We start from the raw sequence: 21569 nt of genomic DNA on the forward strand, positions 1-21569 counted from the left end.
TAGCTTCATTTGTATGAACAGTCAGGAATGTACCAATCAAGTTTAAATTTAAAATTGGGTATGTGCTGTTACCTTAGTCTGAGCCTAATCTGATTACATATTTATCCGACATACTGAAATAACATCTTCATTTCTGACTTAATCTGACACACATTCCAGCCACTTCCAATGACTGAAGGCCTTGGTTCAAACGTATTAAATTCATAAGCTTAAATAATTGATCCAATATGAACGAAAATTAACTGGACAATGTGACTCCTGAGATTGATGTGAAGTGAGAGAGAAGACATCTCACTCTGTTGGACTTGTTGGAACTACAGAATTCTCTCGCAGTTGTAAAGTGGTGATTCAGTGTGGAGGTTCTTCCCTCACAATGGACCAAGCACATACACTGCCTGCAGAAAGCACTTTAACCAGACAACAGACTAGTTTAATTTTTCGGCTGTTGTCAAGTTACTCAAGGAATTAATGTTAATTAGTGACAGCTGACATGACCTGTTGTTGGCGATGTTTATCATTTTAACCAGTGAAAGCGACTAGCAGAATGTTTTTCTACACTGTTCTTGTCACATTCACACACTCACACTACATTCACATGCATGTAGTGAAATGCTGCACTTTAGAGGCTGAATATTGTAAAGCGCAGCAGGCTGAGGTCGACAGAATCACAGAACACAGTAAAGAAAGGATTGGATTTTAATCAGCATTATTTTATCCGATTAGTATTCATTAAAATATGCCCGGATTGGTCCCAATACCAAACTTTAGGGTCGGTTTGAGACATTCCTCGAAACAATCGTCAGTTACTAAAGCAGCATGGTGTCAGTGCAAACGTATCTGTATTAGAGCCCAATGTTGAGACTGTGCCAGCCATCCGGATGTGATCCACTCACCTCGTCCTTGTCTTCGGCCTGGATGAAGAGGGGAAGGGCAAAGCCGACCTGGGCCAATTCAGTGATGCGGACACGGTACTCAGAGCTGTTGAACTTTGGGGCGTTATCATTTTTATCAATTAGCAGGATGGTGAAGGTGGTCCTCACTGTTGCGTTTGATGGACTGCGATCATCTTTCAACTCTGTGGCCTTGCAGAGAGCAACAGAGGGAAGTTGTAATCGGAGAAAAAGAGAGAGAGACACAGAGAGAGAGAGAGAGAGAGAGAGAGAGAGAGAGAGAGAGAGAGAGAAAGAGAAAGAGACATGAGATGTATTTGATTGCACTGAAAATGTCATTTTGGATGGTGGTGGTCAGAACGCAATCTCAGCCAGGTATTTACAGCTGTTCATTTATTGGATCAAAAGGTGGACAGACGGACTCAAGGCAATCATAGAAATAGGCTCAAAGTGAGGCCAAGAGAGGGCCAGCACATGTACATCCACACATACACATACATCCACACATCCACACAATGAGATTTAAGAGAAAGAAGTCCCATTGAGAAGACACAATTACACACTCTCTCCTTTTCTGGCTGCCCAAGTATCGAAGATGTGAGGCCTCTGAAATGAAAAAAATAGGTGAGAAAGATAGGAATGGGCAGTCGTGGTCTTTTATTGATGGAGGAGTGTCACAAGCAATAGGAGAAGAGGCAGGAACAACATGCTGGTCCCTGGGTAATCAAGGTAGTTTAGCCTCTCTGTCCCGACGCCACTGAATCATTTGACCTCCACCTCCACACGCTCAGCACTATCTAAGCTGCCTGAAGTTGAGAAATTAGTTGTATTACTATGGCACACCGCAATCAATAGTAGCACCACGTAAGAAAGCACAAGCAGAGAGAGGGGGAGAAAATGTAGAAGGAAAAAATCCATATCTTATAAATACATTTTTGGGCGACATTTTTTCGTTTTCAGCACTTTCACTTATTCTACTTTTCTTCTATGTAATTATTGATTTCAATTAAACAGATAGACTGAGGCTGGAATATGTAAGGCAAAATCTTTTTTGTATTAAACCTGAAAGCCATCTGTATCTCAATGGTTTCTCATATAAAAACTCATACAACCAGTTTTTTAATAATTGCAGTTATGTGCGTAAATACATGAGTGCTATTGAGCCATGCAAACGATTTGACTTGACACGCCATCAAAATCCACAATGTAACATTGCAGTTACATGGAATAAACTCTGGTCTTTGATCGCAAATCCTTCCACTTTCAGTAGCACTTGGAAATCCATTTCACGCACCCTCTCACACCCTGTGGGAGCCACTTGGTGTACAATACTGGAAGAGAGGAAATGACAACCACGAAAAAAAGTAGTAGAGTGGACAAGGTGGGAAGGCAGTGGGTGGGGTGAGAGGGCAGGACTAATATTTTTAAAAAGCAAGCGAGATAGACTTTAGGCTCAGTGCAGGGACAGAGGGATTTTAGAGACTGCACCTGCTTTAAACTGAAGAAAAAAGAAAGAGAGAAACAAAGGAGCCCTCAGCCTTGAGGACTCTAAATCCTGTTCTTTTGTCTTGTCCTCCTCTGCTCCTCCTGTCCTCCGTGGCTACTGGCGTTTCATTGAACAAGAGCCTCTGAAGGGGACACTATTATAACACCACAAATGCCTTCACTGACAAGCCCAATAAAGATACTTGGATTTGTCGGGGTCACATCTGCACAGAAGCATATTGACAAAGCATCTGCTAACATATATAGTATGGCAGGATCTTGTGTTTAGTCAGTGTTAAGTAAAGTACTGACCTTGAAATCTGTCCTAATTATAGCAGTGTGTATTTAATTCATGTATAGTACGACCAAGGGTCAAGTAGTGTATTTAGCAAGTCTTTTGAGGCTATATCAAACCCAGACACTGCATTGATTTAATACACTATCATATCAAAGCTCTCTCGATCCACCAGTGAAATAGATTTTCCATCCCTTCTTTAGGCTGCGACAGTCCCTCCACCCCCTAAACACCTCCCATTCAGCAGCTCACCTTGACAGTGAGAGTGAATCCTGCTGAGTAGAGTGGGTTTTCTCTGTCCAGCTGGCCATTCACTGTCAGGGATCCACTGATGTAGTCCAGGGCAAAAACGCTGTTGGTGTTCCCTGGACGGATAGATGGTGAGAGAGAGAGAGACAGAGACAGAGATAAGAAAGTCAGAGGGACAAATGCAACTGGCGTTGTGGATAATTCAACATAACCCCTGGGATGCAGCAAGGAGCCTCTGGAAGGGAAGGCGGTGGATGAGCTATGTGTATGTCTCTATTTCATGCAATATGGATACAGCTTTTGTCTCTCTTCCTGCCTTAGGCTGACCCACCACCTCCAACCTGTCCACAACCTGCCTCTCCTGTATCCCTCTGTTTCATCTGTCACTGTCCTTCCTTCAACTGCTTCTTTTTCTTCCCCTTCCTCTTCACTTCTTTACTGGATGTATGCTAAGGTTACCACCAATTCACTTCAAGTTGCATCGTTTATAAATTACAGTTCAACTGTAATTCACGTCAAGGATAACACTTTCGATAAGTTTTGATGAGACTACATACACATCAGCTCATGCCTTAAAGGTACCTGTGGCGTTTCTGAACACTACTAGTGGCCCAATGGTTTTATGAGTGGATCCTCGCTTTCTGTGTATTATGGTTAATTTGATGAAAAGTGAGACATTACAGAACATTTCACAACAGTATGCTGAACTGTCCCAGAGTGCTTTGCAACACAGTCCATCTAAAATGTGATCAACAGGATGAGATGACTTCATTCTAATTCACTTTCACTATTGAAAATACGGTATGCTAATTTAATTACTTTAAATAAGCTGAGCCTCTGCTGAGAAAGCAATCCCACCCCAAATTCGGAAACACAAGACACTTCTGTAAAGCTCAAGACAATACGACTGCATACAAGACTGATTGAATACTATGTGGCACACTGCACATTTCTTCTGAACCACTTCAAATTGGCTGATGAATTGAATTAACTTTGTTATAGTCTATGCACTCCTTTAAAGAGAGGCATTTCAAATTATGAACGCTGCACTGTTCTCATTAACAAGTTCAAGTGTGCCTGTGTTCTCTATTCACTTCGATTACACAGGTTAAAATATTAGACTGAGATCCACTTGAGTCCTCCTTTCATATTTTCTTATTCCCTTTCTTCCTTTCCAAATTACAGTACTTTGCGTTAACTTTCTCACCTCTTACACTCTCAGTCTCGCTCTCTCTCAGGCATCTTGCAGTTGTAGCTGTTGGCTGCTAATTACACCCAGCAGATGGAGACAACAAACGAAAATACACCCAATTTCCCTCACCTCTCCACTGTTAATATTCCCTTTCTCCCCCCTGTACTGCCACTGTCACCCATCGACCCACCATACACATTCCCTCGGGTCAAGTCAGATGAATCTTTCATTCAAAAATGTTCCTTACAATTTCATTGTGATTCTTTGTGCCTGCCACATGTGTCAGACCCGAGGAAGCCCCTGTGCAATCTTTAGATAGTAACAGTTCATACATGTGAATGTTATCAGAGTGATCTGTTCAGTGGAAGGCAAACATTGGAGCAGACAGAGCTATATGAGAGTGCCCAGTGAAGTCCACCTGGACCGAATTCACTTATGCCTTGTTAATACAAACCACTCTTACCAGCTGACAACACAGCAACTCCTCTGTGCTGCCGCACACTGTATGCTTAACAGGGCAATCTCTGGCAATCATTCCCTGTCTACATAAAAGTACATACATATGTGAATATATATCCACCACAAATACCAGGTTATCAAGTTGAAAGCAGTGGCTGAATCCCTAACAAGAGACAGGGAGTTTTAATAGAAAACTTAAAATATGTGAAAAAATTCCTGGAATACATAAAGAAAACTGTATAATAATAGAATACTGAGATAATGTATGCTGTTGTCCAGAGTAGAAGCAGTAGAATCAAATGTTTGAAATTCATCATTAGGAAACAGTTCTATTGTTGGTATTGCCATTACTCATATTTGTTTGTCAATGTGCAAAACAAAGCTGTTCCCTTTTGTCGCTTTGGTGTTTTGTTTTTAACTTTGACCATTGATGCTTGTTGTTTACCTGAAACACACATATGATCATAATACCATTAATAATTTTACACAGTAGTTTTAAAAAGGAATTCTATAAATGCAGGTAACGCCAATAATTACAGAACTGTCTGACAAAATGACATAAACCTAATTTTTCTTCTAAGCGGAAAGAATTAACTACAGTGACAGCAAAACGAAAAATCTATCTGTTCTGGGCTCCTGTTGAAACATGTTGGACTCTGGTGACCTGTGGCATCTGTAGATATAAAGGGCTCTTTCTAAGGTAACAAAAAAATAACAGTTCTTATTTCCAGGTGATTATGCACTAATGAAAACATAGTTATGCATATTATATTACATTTCTGTCAATAGATCCTTCCTTAATGTTACACACTGGACCTTTGACGTGTAAAAACCAAATTCAACATGCCCCCAAAAAGCAAGTTCTCTGAATTCACATGTATTTTCACATTACTTTTTTTAGTAGGGCACTCTGTGAACCTTGAGCTGCACTTTGAGGGATTAAGAATCACTCGCTTTCAGATAGTTTATAGTAATAGCTGAAGTCTAGACTCCAGAGAAGCATGGTCAGATGGTAAGTCTACAGTGCACAACGGCTAGGGTCAACAGATTAACCCATGCCTGTGTTCCCCACTCCCTGCTCGCTGCTCTATTATTGCCCTGTACCTAGCCTGGAATGGAGAGGAGGGAAGCTACAGAACAAAGCGCACAGAGGGGACGTAGAAGAGAGGAGGGAGGCCAGCCGAGAGAGCAGAGCCCTTGGGTAATTAGCCTGGATTGAGGCCAAAAGGTTTAGAAAGGGAGGGAGGTAGAAGGGACAAAAACTACTGCTGATTATATCCATCTTGCATCATCTATTTAACTACTTCATTACTGAAGTTCTAAACATGATAAAACCAACAATTAGTAAGGACGACATTGTTCGACTGTGCCTTTCAAAATCATTACAAGTCATCATCAAATTTCTAATCAATTTCATTTTCTGATTATAAACCTAAGCACAAAAAGGACTTGGTTTGAGATCAAAGATTATAGTTTGGGTTAAAATGACTACTTTGTTGAGTTTAAGGGACTTTTATGGTTACAATAATAAATGACTGGTTAAGTTTAGGGAAAGACTGCAGTCATTTGTTGACTTTGTGGCTCTATTCCTCTGGCCGCCTCTTGCTTTTTCCCTTGAACGTGAACATATGTTCTTTTTGGCCATTTGCTGAAACCACTGTCTTCTTCTTTTGTGGGAGGACAGTCTCACAATTTGAGTAACAGGAACACCCCCAGAAACAGGAAGATAATGAAACAGAGGATCAATAAGATTGAATGTTCCCTTGCAAAAATATGTAACGTATGTAATGCAATAATCCTGCCTGGGCCAAGTTGCTTATCAGTTTGTCAGTGTAAGACTAAACTTGGAAAAAAGAAATCATTTTGTGTCATACACCAATGAAAATAAGCTGACACAACATTAATTGCAACATTTCTTTTTTTGCCTGGATGGGAGGTGCAGGCATGATGCTGATAAGGATTGGTGGTAGTGGGGGGTAATGTGCATCAGGGACTTAGACCCCACTCAGTGTGGGCATCATGACTCTAAATTGGTTTGTCAGCTTCAGTGGCCTGACTAGCATGCCAATCTACTCTGACAGCCGCTCCTTACCCGGACGACTGGGCACTCACCTGGCCAACCAACGAGTGGCGTTTATGCACAAACACATACGCACACCTGCAAAAGTACACAAGTGGTGTACTGTACTGTAATGTACATGTGCACAGTAGCAGCAGACTGTTGGTTCTACTCTCTGTATGCGTCCGGTAAAGAGGCTTTGACTCACTGCTTCAGGTTCCACAGAATGGCCTTCGAGCTTGACCAGAGAGACAGACTGAAATTACACAGAGTGACTCACAGGTCTCACTGAGAGGAAAATATAATCATATTCTAATTGCTGATAGAAAGTGTTCTCCAGTGATCTGCCAGGACACTGTGATTAGACCCCCAGGGGGTGAAAATTGCTGCACACAGATACACACACGCTCAAAATTCAGCACAAATTAAGGCACACTTCTTATTCGCATTTCATATTCATATTTAGTGGCAGTGTTTATGTGTTTCATGTGTGTGTTAATGTGCAGGTATTTTAGCTCTGAATTCTTAAGTAGATAGAGTGTTTGTGAGAGAAAGTGTGTGTATCTGTGTGTGTGTGTGTGTGTGTGTGTGTGTGTGTGTGTGTGTGTGTGTGTGTAAGAGAGTGCATGTGGTGCTAACTGGCAGAGTTTGATTCTATGATGTGAGACTCCGGGGGATTAGCCATGCTCTCACATTACCAACAGTACTGGACTGGAAAATGAGAAACCATGCCATGATTTTGTCTAGTGTGGAGCACACACTCAAATGCACTCACACACACACACACACACACACACACACACACACACACACACACACACCTAAATAAATGCCCACAAGCATGCACACACACACAAACTCAGAGCCATTATTTCCGTGCTGCAAATTTAGCATGTGCGCAATAGCTTCAATAGCTAGTACTACAATTACAAGATAAAAGTAATCCAAATAATTTGCCATTTTGAATAATCTCAGCATTACCAAAGCATAAAGAAAAACAAGGGTGCGGATTTCATATTATCTATTGACAAACACATTTAAATTCTTGTGTCATGAACAATGAAGTGAAGGCTAATTTACTGAGAACAGTTTTCTCATTGAAATTCTCTCCTCCACTTACAAAGAGTAAAAGGATGAGTGCAGAGACAGAGAGGGAAAAATAGGCAGGCTTGAAATGGGAGAGTGTATTGAGTCGCAAAAGTGGAAAACATACATGTGTAGTTATTATGTGGGGATCGCCCAAGAGAACAGAAGATATAAGGCACTTGATCTGATGAGTTCAATCGGACGTGCGACAAGTGGATGACAATGACTTTCTCAGAGCAATGAGCTTTTGAGGACAGCCAAAGCAGGAGTTCTCCAAGTGTAATCGCCATGACTAAGCCAGTGACAACTGTTTTCTCTAGTTTGTGACAACACCATGGGGGCGCTGGAACATTCTAGTAATGTGATATGGCATGCAGCCAGTGCTCAGAGTCTTGGGGCTAAGATTTTGTGTACTTTGCTAAATGTACACAAATTAGTGTCACTTTTAAGGATTACGCCTACAGGCAAATCATGTTGATGATGAGGTTTTAGTTATTGTCTTCAAACTACACTCACTTCTAAATCTAAATGAACAGCTTCTCACATACACTGACTTGCTTGTGCACGTGCTCATGTGTGCATCAGAGACACACACCCCTCAGTGTGTGACACTACCGGTGCATATGTATGTGTTTTTCTGTGCGTGATGTGGAGTGATAATGGCCCTGTGGGTGTCTTGCCATTGGCAGACAAGCTGCATTTCATGAATACTCAATGAACTAGTTTCATCTAAAGTTTTTCTTCAAAATAGGTTCAAGGACAAATATTCTAAGACAATACATGGCAGATGAAAGCAAGTTCCTTTTTTGCCCAGGTATCACGTTCTGTATGATTCGCATAGCTGGTTAGATACGCTTCCACTGTCATTGAAGTCCCAATGCCTCGGCTTTGACTAGCAGCTCCTCCTGCTGCAACTAGAGGAGTTCTGTTAATCAGGCTCCCATTTCGCTTAAGCTTGCAACAAAATGATGTCTGCTTTTTTAAATACAGTGTCACTGCAAGGAACAGTGCTATATTGTGCACAGCAAGTCAATTTTTTCCAATGGAGACTGTGGCCATAATGGCACCCACTGCTCAGATTTTAGTAAGTAATGACACTTTACTTCAAATACACTCTTCCTCAAAAATAGGCTGGTGTTACGATGTCAATAGTTTTAGTGGAAGTATGGAAGAAGTGAACTTTTTGCGTCTCTGAATTTCTGGAATGATATAACTCTGATATATTCGATACCACTAGGACTAGAGTAAAAAACCTTGAGCATGACGGTAAATGTCAGAGGATGGGAACACCATTTAGAAAATGTGTTGCAATCGTTGGAAGACAGGTAATGCTTTACTCAATGCTCTTCATACCCACATGCTAGTTACATGTGGTGTGGAAAAGGGGTGCAGGAGGTTCACGCTATCCCACCCTCCATCCAAGAACTCTACCAATGAACCAGTACCCGTTCTGTGACTAGGACATGATACAATAACCGCTTCCCACCAGCCAACAATGCCAATTGTGTTTAAAAGAACACCAGTCCAACCAACTGCAACTGAACATGGATCTCTGCAATGATGGGCAAAGATTTTAAGGGTAATGTTTTAGGCCATACAGATGGAACTTACTGTAATGTCGAAGCTCTTCTCTCTGAGTAATGGTCCACTTATTACGGTACTTACTTAGAACAAATTGTACTACACATTCCTGAGTGCTTCCTCTGTTGAATTCGGTTCAGTGCCACAGTAGAAGCTAAACTGATTCTCAACCTAGTCACAGACAAAAGTATCGATCCACAGTCTTCAGGTCTCATGGAAAATAATCAAACTCAGTGCTATTGATTGCTGGCTTTGATCTGTCAGCTCAAGGTGTCCCATTTTCTCTTTTCAGAGTATTGTGCTGGCAGTGTAGTCTTATCTCTTCACTTCGTGTGTGTGTGTGTGTGTGTGTGTGTGTGTGTGTGTGTGTGTGTAAGTGCATATGTGTGAGAAATTGTGTCTGTGTTTCTAAGAGCAGACTACAGTACTTGGGATTTACCCTCCTATCTGATATTTTTTTGCAGTTTGCTAGACGATACAAAATCTGTTTCTGCACACTCTGTACAAAACAACAGCTGGCTAGAAGACAGCAGCAGAGGAAATTGGGTTTGACATCTGGAAATGTGCTTGTTCAGAAGCAGATAGCTTAGTATAACATTTCTCAAAGCCAGAAGCATCCCTTTTATCCTGTATAAATGAAAATAAAGGAGAACCACTAACACCAATAGATAAGCTGAAATATATATGTTAGGGATGTAATGTTGCTAAAAACATTTGCTTTGAGAGGACAACAACCAACATATGAGATCAAGGGCAGAACAGAGGATTCTGACTGAACCTTGAAGAATGTCCTCTAATCTTTTCTTATTCTTTCTAACATTTAAACCCTAACGTCTGTAATTTTGAAACAGGTAATCTGAATTTCTAGTATTAATTGTTAACTGCACGCAACTGAGAGACACAGGAATGAAGAAACCTTTATCAGTTCAGAAGGAATTGAATTAATGAAGAGAAGACAGAAGTAATTAAATGAGGAAACCTACTGTACGAGACCTATATCATAGCCCAGTGAGGTCTGGGCTTGATGGTGAACATAACTGCTAGGCTCTGCATGAGTCGACTATACTTGGGATTGTGCTGAGATCAGTGTCCCGCAGACTATCTGTCTTTTCTAAGAGATTACATAGCAACAGGCTACAGAGAGCCTCAGAGCATCTAATTGAAAACTCAGAGAAATCCCAGCGTCGCGGCAGTCACAATAAGCGCTCCCCATAGAATAACAGGTATTAGCCCTGTCCATATTACAGCATGCCTGCTGATACGAGTTAGGGAATATGGAATCAGAGCATCGGGGTGTAGCAGTACTGAAGGATAGAGATACGTGTGGAAAAGCAGACGAGGGGAAATAATCGCCTTTACTACTTATCAGTCTGCCCAGGCGGGAAATGGTGTGGCCATGGTCTGACCTGGATGCTAGAAAAAGGGTGGAAGACGAGGACAGTCGTCTCCGCAGACCCAGTGCACCGGGCTCGCCTGTCTCATTCCTTTGGCAGGGGCAGACGGTGTTCACATGTTGCCTCAGACAAAGGCCATACAAGTCAGTAGATGCCTGTGGCTACGCAGTGTCAGTGCAATATGTGGTCTTACTCTGCAGCCTCTGACAAACTTCAGGATAGTGTAAGATTTTTTTAGTAAATAGAAAAATTGAGTTATCATCTATATCAATTTAGACAATTATTCTGCTTGGGTTGCTGCAAATTAAAATCCAATGCGGTCAGGCAAGAGAATGTGAGAGCTAGCAGTTGGCTGGCATTGTGACAATTTCTTTGCTGCAGTTTCCCAAACAGGGAGACGATGCAAAGAGAGAGGAAGAATCGTCCAAAAGAAAAAGAAAATGGTAGAGATGGAAAAGGGCTTAAGATGGGATTAGTTGTGCTTGTGTGTGACAAGAGATAGAAACAAGCACACCCTGATAAACAACAGGCTGATATGAAAGGCTTGGGGGATGTCCTTTCATTCTGTGAGACGCTAGGCTGATTTTTATTCTGCTTGTTCTTACACTATCATTACAGCACAGTGGAGAGGCTGCACAAACTTTACATGAGGGCTTAACTCTTATCCTAACGGATAGCAACACTCTTGGACAAGACCTGTTGGCCTCTAACGCTCCGTAATAGGAAACTCAGATAGACAAGCTCTTTTCAGAGAGGTAAAGTTTATGTCCATTGTGCTAAATATTTTCTTTTCTAATTATTTTCATATTTCGTAGGAACCTTATTATGTTTTAATCTCCCTTTTTCCTTTCTTCCACTGTCCCTCTGTGTCTATGGATAAAGGAGGGGTTGGCCATGTATGCATGCATGCATGAGCAGTGTGTATTGTGTGGACGTTGTGCCAGAGTCAACCTGGGCTTTAGAGTGTCTGTCCCTAAGGTCGTTGGTATCAGTGAGACTACGACTGAGGATGTCTGTGCTCCTGCCTTGGTCGTCCTCGGGGTGGGTTTGAGTGGATAATGGTTGACGATTTGGGATTGTTTGTTGCTAGAGTTGTTGAAGGTCTAATGCATTGTACATGTGAATAAAAGCTCATTGCTGAAATTGGTTTTGTCAGAAAAACCACTTGACGTCTTTCCAATATTTGTTTACCTTTTGTAAAAATGTATCCCTTAACTTCACACCTGCTCTAACCTTTGTGTCAGTCAAAACAATAGAAACAAAGTCTGTATCAAATGATTTACATATATTTTTATTATTATTATTTATTTTCATGAATATTGATTTGTTTTGTCTGAACACTGTAGGAACTAACCCTAACCCTTGTTCCTTATGTCCCTGTGTTATGCAGGGACGTATTTAGTTACAGGAATTTCCTCAAAGAAGACATGTGAAGCAGAAAACATTTTGTTTTTGTGCAGTCAGCAAGTTAGACTGTCACTCCCTCCAGGAACGTGACTGTGCCACATAGTGTGGGAAATTTAATCCCACTTATCCCACTGATGACAATTATTATTTTTTCTAAAACATTCACTAGTTTGACATATCTCTACAAAATGCATATTATTATTCTGGTCACTAAATATTATTGTTTACAGTTTTTTAACCCTCAGGTGAGCAAGTAAGTTTATTTCAGACAAAAACATGTAACAACTGGGGTCAAAACTGACAACATGCTGGTGTAAGACTACAACTGTTACAGGAATATGTCATTTAATATTCCTAACAGTGCTGTGAGTCCTAGCAACCAGTGAAACAAGACTGAACAAGCAGATATTTGATTCCCTGATGAGCACACGGTTGCTACTCAGAAGAGATACCTGAACACCTGGTGAATTCTTCCCTGAATTTCCTAATGGGCCAATTACCAGCATGAGCCAAGAACAAATGTATTTTTTTAAAACAGAACTTTAATGGCCACTTAGATAACTCAGAGCAACTGTAAAAAAAATTCCCTTGATAGAAAATTGCCAGTGGCCAAATGAGACTGACTCAGTCCCATTTTTATACCACGGAAAATGTGAAGTTCTTTAAGGTGAGGGTTTCAGATCACGGGAAGCCCATTTGGATTCTATCACGTATCAAATATTTGGTTGAACATTAATAGTACCAGGAGAGAGCTAGGCATTAGTGATTATTGCCAGAGCACCTCCATAACTTTTGTCCGATCAATAATGATTTGTCAGTGAGTCTGTACAGCTTTCTCAAATAAAAAAGGCTTAGAAATTACAAACTCATTAATCACACAAATCTCTCAGACCCATGATTTAATTTCAGTCCAGCATGCCTCTCAGCAGTCTAAGGCATACTAACATGATTACTGGTGGATTAGAACAGAGGAAACTATTATATGGTATCCTGTTTGTTAAAATGGTTTTGCAAACACATCACATGGATAATGCTGTTTTTAAGATGGTCTTTGATAATTTTACTGTAAATCGAAATTGAGACTAGCAGGGGTCTACATCATTAAGTAGTAAATGTGCATTTGGATGTCACAGTTTAACATTAAAAAAAAAGTTATTATAAGGTGCAATTATGGCAGCATCTACAACAATGAATATTAGGTCATTAAATCAATATCACCTCTCCAATGTGTGTTTGTTCATGTTTAATGAGTAACCAGCAGGTTAGAGGTCCAATAAGGGCTACATCATACCCTGTGGACAAGGGATTTACCATCAAAACCCTACTCTCCACCTCCACGCACAAATCTCCACTATCATAACAAACAATAATAACTGCAACATTGGTGGCAGAGTGCTGCTGTGATGCTATCTCTTACACACATCAAATCCCAGATTCGCCCTCTGATTGGAGGAGGGAGAGGAAATCCTCATCTTGAGTCCCACAATCATTAGCATAAATCACAGCTGCAATTAAAACCTCGTTTATCTTAATTACTGAACTAATGAGACGAGTCCCGCAGGAGCGAGACGCACTCTCTGAGGACACTCGGGGCGAGGAGTGAGGAGGAAGGCAAGGGAGGTGTTGTGCGGAGTCACACTTAAGACTGCAAACAAGCACGCCCTCACACTAATGTGACTGCAGCAGGGTAAATGAGTCTGGATAGACTTAGATATGTGAGAAAGTACACATGTACAAGCACACAAACATACACACATGAAAAAAACATGCATACATGCTTATAGGATGTATCATCTGACAACCTTACCCTCCAACCTTTATCTCCTGGCACTGCATCACCCTTCAACTTCCATTATCTATCAAACTTATAATGATTTTATCAAGCCTACAGGCTCCATCTCCATAAGGGCTTAGTGCGGTGCTATAACTCTTGATTTTGCAACGACTGGGAATACATCGCACCACCTAATTAATGTCTTTTTAATGCTCTTCTCCTCTAGAGCTTAACTCAGCCCTTCAACTTTGCAACAAACACAACACACACAACAATATAACATGTCGCAGCAGACGGTAAGTAAGACTGAGTAGGTGTGTGCACTGAATGGGAGCAGAGTGTTTATGGTGAGCTCCATAGAGAAGTGGGCTGGGCTTTGGACTGTGCACACGCATTAAAGCATGGACACAAATAATACATGACTGCACACATGCTCACATACATGCACACACACACAGGGTCAAATTCCTTCATTCAGCTGTGAGGTCAGGCGGTGACTCAGCAGATGGCAGAACAAAGAATATCTTCATCACCCAAAATTCCCATGGTGCGCCAGGCTTATCAAGCAGGGCCAGCCCTTATCAGCCAGCTGGCAATACTGGAGGCACCAATGTCCTTCCATCCTGACCATTCTGGGCTCGGCAGGGGGCATGCAGAGTTTAAAGGATACGGTCCACACGTGGCTGTAATCCTCCCAACTGGTGTTTATTTTCACCACACAGATCAATGTTTCAGACCTGAAGGATCTTAGAGGGATTGTTCGTCCTTCAGGATTGAAACACTGATTGTGGTGAAAATAAACACCTTACGGGGGTATTAAAGCAGCATTACATCAGTGCATGAACCGCCGAGTCAAAAGTGTTGTTGTGTGTTTTATCTTAATAGGAATATGGAGTTTACTAGGAGCGGTAAGAAAAAAAGAGGGCTGCATCTTAAAGAAACTCTTACAAAAGCCATTTCCTGATCATTTTTTGACAAGAACAAACACAATACATTTGCATCAAATAAGTAATATTAATTACTAGTATAATATCAGGGGAACCAGAGGTACAATTAAATTATTTCCCAATCATTGACGTTTATATAAGTTATTTGAAAGTCAAGTTAATGACAAAAAGAATTTGAGTTAGCCATAAAGATAAAATATTGTCACCACAAAATGAAAGAAGGACTATTATTTACTTTGCATCGATTTCACCTCCTGTCCATTGTGTGCCCAATTAACACCAAAAGGAACCAGATGGTGCCACATAGATGCTACAGCAGGAGTAATGTAGAAGATTGTTATTGTGATATTACTGAGCTGTGTTAATTGAATTATGCTTACTCCATTACAAACTTACAGTGATTCAGATAACCTGATTAAGGTATTGAATTAATCTAGTTCCAGAGTGTCCTTTTACATTGTTAGTCCATTGCTCTCTATTTTGCTCTTCCCACTGTAGCTTTACTCACTTCAGCGTGGCCACATTCATCACTCAGGTAAGTTCAGCACACGCTCCACAAAAGGTTTCACAGGATTACAAATCAGGTTGTAAACAGTGACCACTGTCAGTGCGATGGGGTGGAAGGTTTTCAGTTTGAATTCCCTGACCTGGTAATGAGGAACGATCTCCTTGTAATACTGAAGTGCCATTAAGCAAACCTGAAGCAAACAGTGTGGTACTGTGTAACGCAAGGTATAACATGGACATCGCATAAAAATAGTTCCTCCTCCGACACTCCACCACCACTCCAAAACATAATTTCTGTCGTTAAAAGTTTATGTTAAATTGATTTCTTCATCCTGCAAACCTACCAAAGGGAATTGGAATAATTTCTGTATTTCCATGCCATTCCATAGATAAGACTAAATAACAAGATACCTGTCTAATAGTGACAATCCTAGATATGGACCAACACCAAACTCTAACGTAGAGCTCCTCGCCCCAAGGTAAGTCTGTCCACCAAGTTTCATGAAAATCTGTTCATGAGTTTTTCAGATATCCTCCTGGCAGACAGACAGACAAAGTAACTGGCAGGCACAAACATCACATCCTTGGCATTGGTAAGAAAACTCAGTTCAGGAGTATTAAAGCAGGATCACTGCTATATCCTTATCAGCACCATGCAAACTGTAGCTTCCTCTCATCTTCTTTTAAGTGAAACTCTCAAGTATAGTAACACCAACACAAGTTAGGGATTTTAGAAGAAGGCCCAATATGGCGCTCATTAGCACTAAGACCTCCGTCTCTGCGTATTTTGACCCAACAGCTTGTGTGGCATATCTAATAAAACAATCATAACAACACAAATAAGCAAACAGAAAGCAAAAGAAAATCATAATATCATCCTCTTCTGCCGAAGGTAAAATTTGTCACTCTGGCAAACATTATCCTGTTTTGATGGCACGAGCCAACTTGTGAATGATAACACTAAATGAAAGCTGACTTCCGCACAACTGCACCGAACAGTGATTAATAACTGCTCACGGGCAAGCCTATTCTCCAATTTTGAGGCTCTGCTCTCTGCTGTTATTGACTGTTGTGCTTGATGAGACTTGTCTATTATTGCTGTGGGATTATGATAAGAAGTGATCGATTCCCCTCTCTGTGCTGTGGATGTCAGATTGATTATGTGACTCAGACCTGAGATGATGGTGTAGCCGATGCCTCTCGGTCGGCCAAGATCCTGGTCAATGGCCGTTATCTTCCGCACTTCGTATCCCTGCAGAGACACACACAAAACACAGAGAATAAGCTGCAAATAATGTTTCAGTCGTATTTCTGTGCATTTTCATTTTCAGTAGCTTCCCTTTTAATCTGACCTGTTACCAATGACAAGTAACCTAATGCCCTCTGATATATGCACAAAATTATGTGAGCAGCTTTTATCATATTGTTAAAAAAAATGTTGGCCTTTGAGATGTCAATGAATGAAGTGAAGTCTGTAACATGAGCCTCAACTTGAGACACAACATTTCTTATTCTTATTCATTTCTTAGTCTTATTATTATTATATTATTAGCATTTAATTGGGGTTTCATTGTTTCAAAACTCTCCGGTAGCACCAATGAGTCCGCAACCTGACAAAACCACAGTATGACAGTTGAAAAAAAAAAAAACAGAAAAAGAAAGAGAAGGAAAGCCGTTTGAAAAGTCTTTGATCCACTGAGCTTTCTCAGCCTTCGTGCCTCAATCAGACACGGTGGTGATACTTAAAAAACCCCTGTGCTGCAGTGAGAGATGGAGAGACCCTCCCTACTTCCCAATTTCCTTCCTTCTCTCCTCCTCACACCCTCCTTCATTCCAACCCCCATCCCCCCCTTAGCTTTCCCACTCACACCCAAGCAAGCTGCCTCACATTGATCCTGCAAATTGTGTCTAAGGCGTGTTTATGCTCCATTTCTGCCAAAGCATCTCCTGTCATTGACCAATTACAGCAGAATCAATTACAAGCCTTTTAGAGAGACTGATTCACACCAATTGCTAGCTGAGAGGGAAACACACACACACACACACACACACACACACACACACACACACACACACACACACACACACACACACACACACGAAAGATTTAGGGACAGACTAAAAGAGAAATAAGGAACAGAGAAAACGAGTGAGGAGAAGAAGTGATGCTGAAGTAATATGAGCAATATTCTAGAGCTGTCTACACAAGTGGAATATGTTCAATCAACCATTAAAGATACAATCCCCCCCTCCTGCAAACACATACTCACTCTCTCTCTCTCTCTCTCTCTCTCTCTCTCTCACACACACACACACACACACACACACACACACACACACACACACACCAATACATCTTCCCAAACCAAAGCCATCCCCCCCTCATCCCCTCTTCACCCTTTCATTTCTAGCTATACAGTGCATTATTACCCCCCAGCCCATTCTTCTTTTCTCTCTTTCTCTTCATTGATTTGACAGCCAAATTGTGTTTGTCCTAGAACGGGCTTAAACGTCAGTCCAAGCAGCATGGATTCACAGCTATAACAGCTGAAAACCCTGCCCTGTGATTTCATCTGAAAAAAAAAAAATATTTTCTTCTACTCCTTTGTCAGAGTTTACTATGGATGACGGGTTGATTGGCCGGAGAAAAAGAGAAAGACAGACGGAGAGAAACAAACAGGAACTGAGAGAGACAGAGGCAGAAATACAGGGGGTGGGGGGGTTGTATGTATGCGAGTGTGTGTGCACTCACACCTTTGAGAAATGACCTATGACAGGGATCCCAGTTTGATTTCCCTTTACGTGTAAATGTCATGTGCCTTGAGAACAGTTGACACTCGTTCCGTCACTGTACGCCCTCGGCTTATCACCGCCCAACACTGCCTAATGGAAATGACACATGCCTGTTAGAATAGCACATGAGGGCATCGGAAGTGTTTGTGTGTATGAGCGCAGTGGCACTGTTGCCCTGTATTTCTGTATCTCACTTTAAGCACTGTTGTTATCCTGTCTGTATCTGCTGTGGGGTCAAAGGGGCTCGGTAACAGATTTTGGTTTGCACGCCTGCCGTGACCTCCTCCTAGAGCAGTGCAGTAATAGGATTATACACTGCCCCCTACTGTTAGAGGCAAGAGCTACAACACTCCAAGGCAGTATTACTGAGGCTTAACGCTGCTCAGCAGCTGTGAGAAATCTGGAATCCACTCACCAATGTCAACTTTGTGATCCAACATGATGTTGCTTTTTAAAGTCTCTTCTCTTTATTCCCTCAACTAACTTTTTCTTCTCTCACCTTTTTTTCATTTACCCCAACATGTCTTTCTATTTCTACCCCCTAACACCTCCCTTTCTCTTCCTCATGTTGTGACCTTCCTGGTGACAGTTGATGGATCAGAGAGTCGGGGAGACACCGGGCGTCGACTCCGTCACGCCCCGTTAATATGCATGCAAATGTAGCACTTGACATTTCTACTACGGCACGTGCTGGCCGGGGACGAGGGATGTGCGGGTGGGTGTCTGAGTAGGGGGAAGCTGGGTTGGGTGAGTCAGGGGGGAGACTTCGGGAGCGGCAGAATGAAAACTGATAGAGACAGAGAGAGAGAGAACAGAAATAAGGACGGACACCATTATGCCCCTGTGTGTAATTCCCTCTGTACGAGTGGAAACATCAATAGCTGGACCATTAGCCACCTGGGAGCTGAGTTTAGAAGGCTGAGTCAGGAGAGTGAACATAATGGTGTACAGGGAAACAGACACTCAGTGTATTAGATACCCATTACAAACGTACTTACAATAAAGACAAAGGTAAGGTCATAGTGAGACTCCAGTACTTAGTACTTCATACAATACACAGACTGCATACTTCACACACACATGCAGCACATGAGGTAGCATTTTGAGATAAATCCTATAGCCCCAGTGACCTTTGGTAGAGGCCTCACATCCCTGAAGCAGGACGGTAAATCTCCAATAGTAATTACAGTTTCAAACACCTGCAGTGCTGTATGTAGGGGCTGAGTTTGGGTGTGTGGGTGTTCCCCGGGGGGCAGAAGGGGGTGGGGGGCTCACAAATGAGGATGAGCGGTGAGACATCCTGCCCTGATAATAACTCAGGCCTCTGTTTTTTGACCATATTTCTCTTGCACCTGCTCCAAACACCTCCTGAATAATCAAAGAGGAGGATGAACATGGGCCAGGAGGAGCTGGAGATGAGCAATGCGGTGAAAGATAAGAGGAACATGTTGGCAACAGAGAAGAATGGGGAGGAAAGAAATGGACCAATTACAGGCATTCACATAAAAGCTGCATGAATACAATACAAGTTGTGGCAGCGTGATGTCAGGTTGGATTGTATTACTGACCAGGGGAATGTTCTCCTCTATGTTGGTACTGTAGGGCAGATTGGTGAAAATGGGGTCCATGTCCTGGACATCAGTGATGGTGATAGCTAAGTTGGCCAGCCTGGACAGAGGTCTCACTTTGTCTTGATCCTGATAGCAAAAGAAACAAAAGTTCAGTATATGGATGTGCGTTCATCTATACTAATGTGGACAGAAATTGCGCCATGCATATGCTGACCGTGGCGTTGACGGTGAGCTGGTAGGCTGAGGTTGTCTCGTAGTCCAGGCTTTTGATGACGGTGACGGTGCCACGGGCCCCGTCGATGGCGAAGAAGGGAGAAGATGGCTGGAAGGAGAAGAGAACGCTACCTCCAGTGCCCTGGTCTGGATCTGTGGCGTTCACCATGAACACTGATCTGCCTACTGGTGTGTCCTGAAAGACAAACACACACACGCACACACACAAGAGTTGGCATTGAGTAGCGGCAAACAGCCAGATAGACATGATCCAAGAACATGCTCGGATTTACACTGTAGTGTAATACTTTTTCTGTTTTTACAGTCAGAAATGTTCATGATGAATATTAATATACCACTACTGAAGTACAGACTAAACTTATGACCTTCTTGTCATTTACAGTGAAGCCTTATCTTACTACATAGCCACAAAAAACTATTTAATTTAGTCAGAATCTTTGGAACACAATTGAGTTGTGAGTTTGAGTTTATTCACAATACCACTTCAAACATTACAATAATACAATAATGCAGTTGGGGTACAAAATCAATTGGATAAAGTGAATGGGTCCCCCAAGGAAGCTAGGAAAGCTTATAGGTGGGGGCCCAATGTCCTACGTGTGAATGTGAATATACATATTCTTCCCCTGTAGCTACTCCCCCAAAAATAACAATGTATTCTTTGTCAAATTGGATAAATAAAAGGCAGTTATTAACATGGCTGCTTCGATCCGTTGTGATTGCACACTGGCCACAGGGTTGACTCAGCAATTCTTCAGTGGCTCCAAATGGTGGGGTACACATAGCATGTTCTCATTATTCATCATACTGGATACCAAATATACAAAAGAGAAAAAAATGAAACACACGTGAGTCAAACTAAACACAAAATGAGAATTCAGTCATCATTCACTCACATCAACAGCCAGACCACAACATCAAGCTGGGCTGTATATATGAGCAGCATCGTCTGAGATAATGAGCCAAATGTTGGAGCCACCTAGTAACTGTTTCGCTAACAACCTTTGGACCATGCTGCATGAGTTTTCAGAAATAGGGAGGACATTTTGTGTTTGTTTTACAGCTCTAAAAAGACTGTCTCATTGACATTTCCGCTGAAACGTTAGAAAGAAATCTCAGATGAAACCATGGCGCTATCTCACTGTGTGGTGGGATTCTACAAAGTTCACTGCAACCTCAACTGATAAGGGGGTGAGAAAAGATAATGACCTAAAGTTTCATTTTGAGCTGAACTTTTCTCATCACTTCCTGTGCACAGAGACGGTTTCAGAAGAGTGACCATAACCAGCTGGCAGCAGAGTTTAATTTGGGCAAACAGGACATGTTTATGGCATCTCAGTTGGGCAGAATGAAACACTCTGTTGTAATAATATAATATAAATATATAAATATAAATATTGATGTAACTCTCACAATAGTGCTTCTTCGATGGCACAGGAATATCCTATTATCAGAAAATATTTGTTGCACCTTGTTGTCCATTAAGATAGGCTTTGCAAATCTGTGTTGCCCCCCAAAATTGCCAAGGGTATCTAAAAGCTGAGAGTTAAGAAATATCAACTGTACAGGAAGGCTGCACAATGCCGTATCAGACTATACGTATCTGTTTGTCTTGGTCATGGTCATTGTCAAAAACCTGGCATAAA

The 21569-nt window shown here is 41.6% G+C and overlaps 1 protein-coding gene across 1 annotated transcript in view; it reads right to left on the bottom strand.

The window, feature by feature from the left end:
* Positions 1–21569, bottom strand: part of cdh23 (cadherin-related 23) — a 154787-nt gene that overhangs the window by 71511 nt on the left and 61707 nt on the right. The window contains exons 7-11 of the mRNA XM_051415680.1: positions 19904–20098; positions 19687–19815; positions 16499–16577; positions 2923–3035; positions 894–1082 (exon numbers count right to left, since the gene is read on the bottom strand). Of these exons, the coding sequence (XP_051271640.1) occupies positions 894–1082; positions 2923–3035; positions 16499–16577; positions 19687–19815; positions 19904–20098 (705 nt within the window). The remainder of the gene's footprint in view (positions 1–893; positions 1083–2922; positions 3036–16498; positions 16578–19686; positions 19816–19903; positions 20099–21569) is intronic.

This window comes from Dicentrarchus labrax, unplaced genomic scaffold, assembly GCF_905237075.1.
Source record: "Dicentrarchus labrax unplaced genomic scaffold, dlabrax2021, whole genome shotgun sequence".
NCBI lineage: Eukaryota > Metazoa > Chordata > Actinopteri > Moronidae > Dicentrarchus > Dicentrarchus labrax.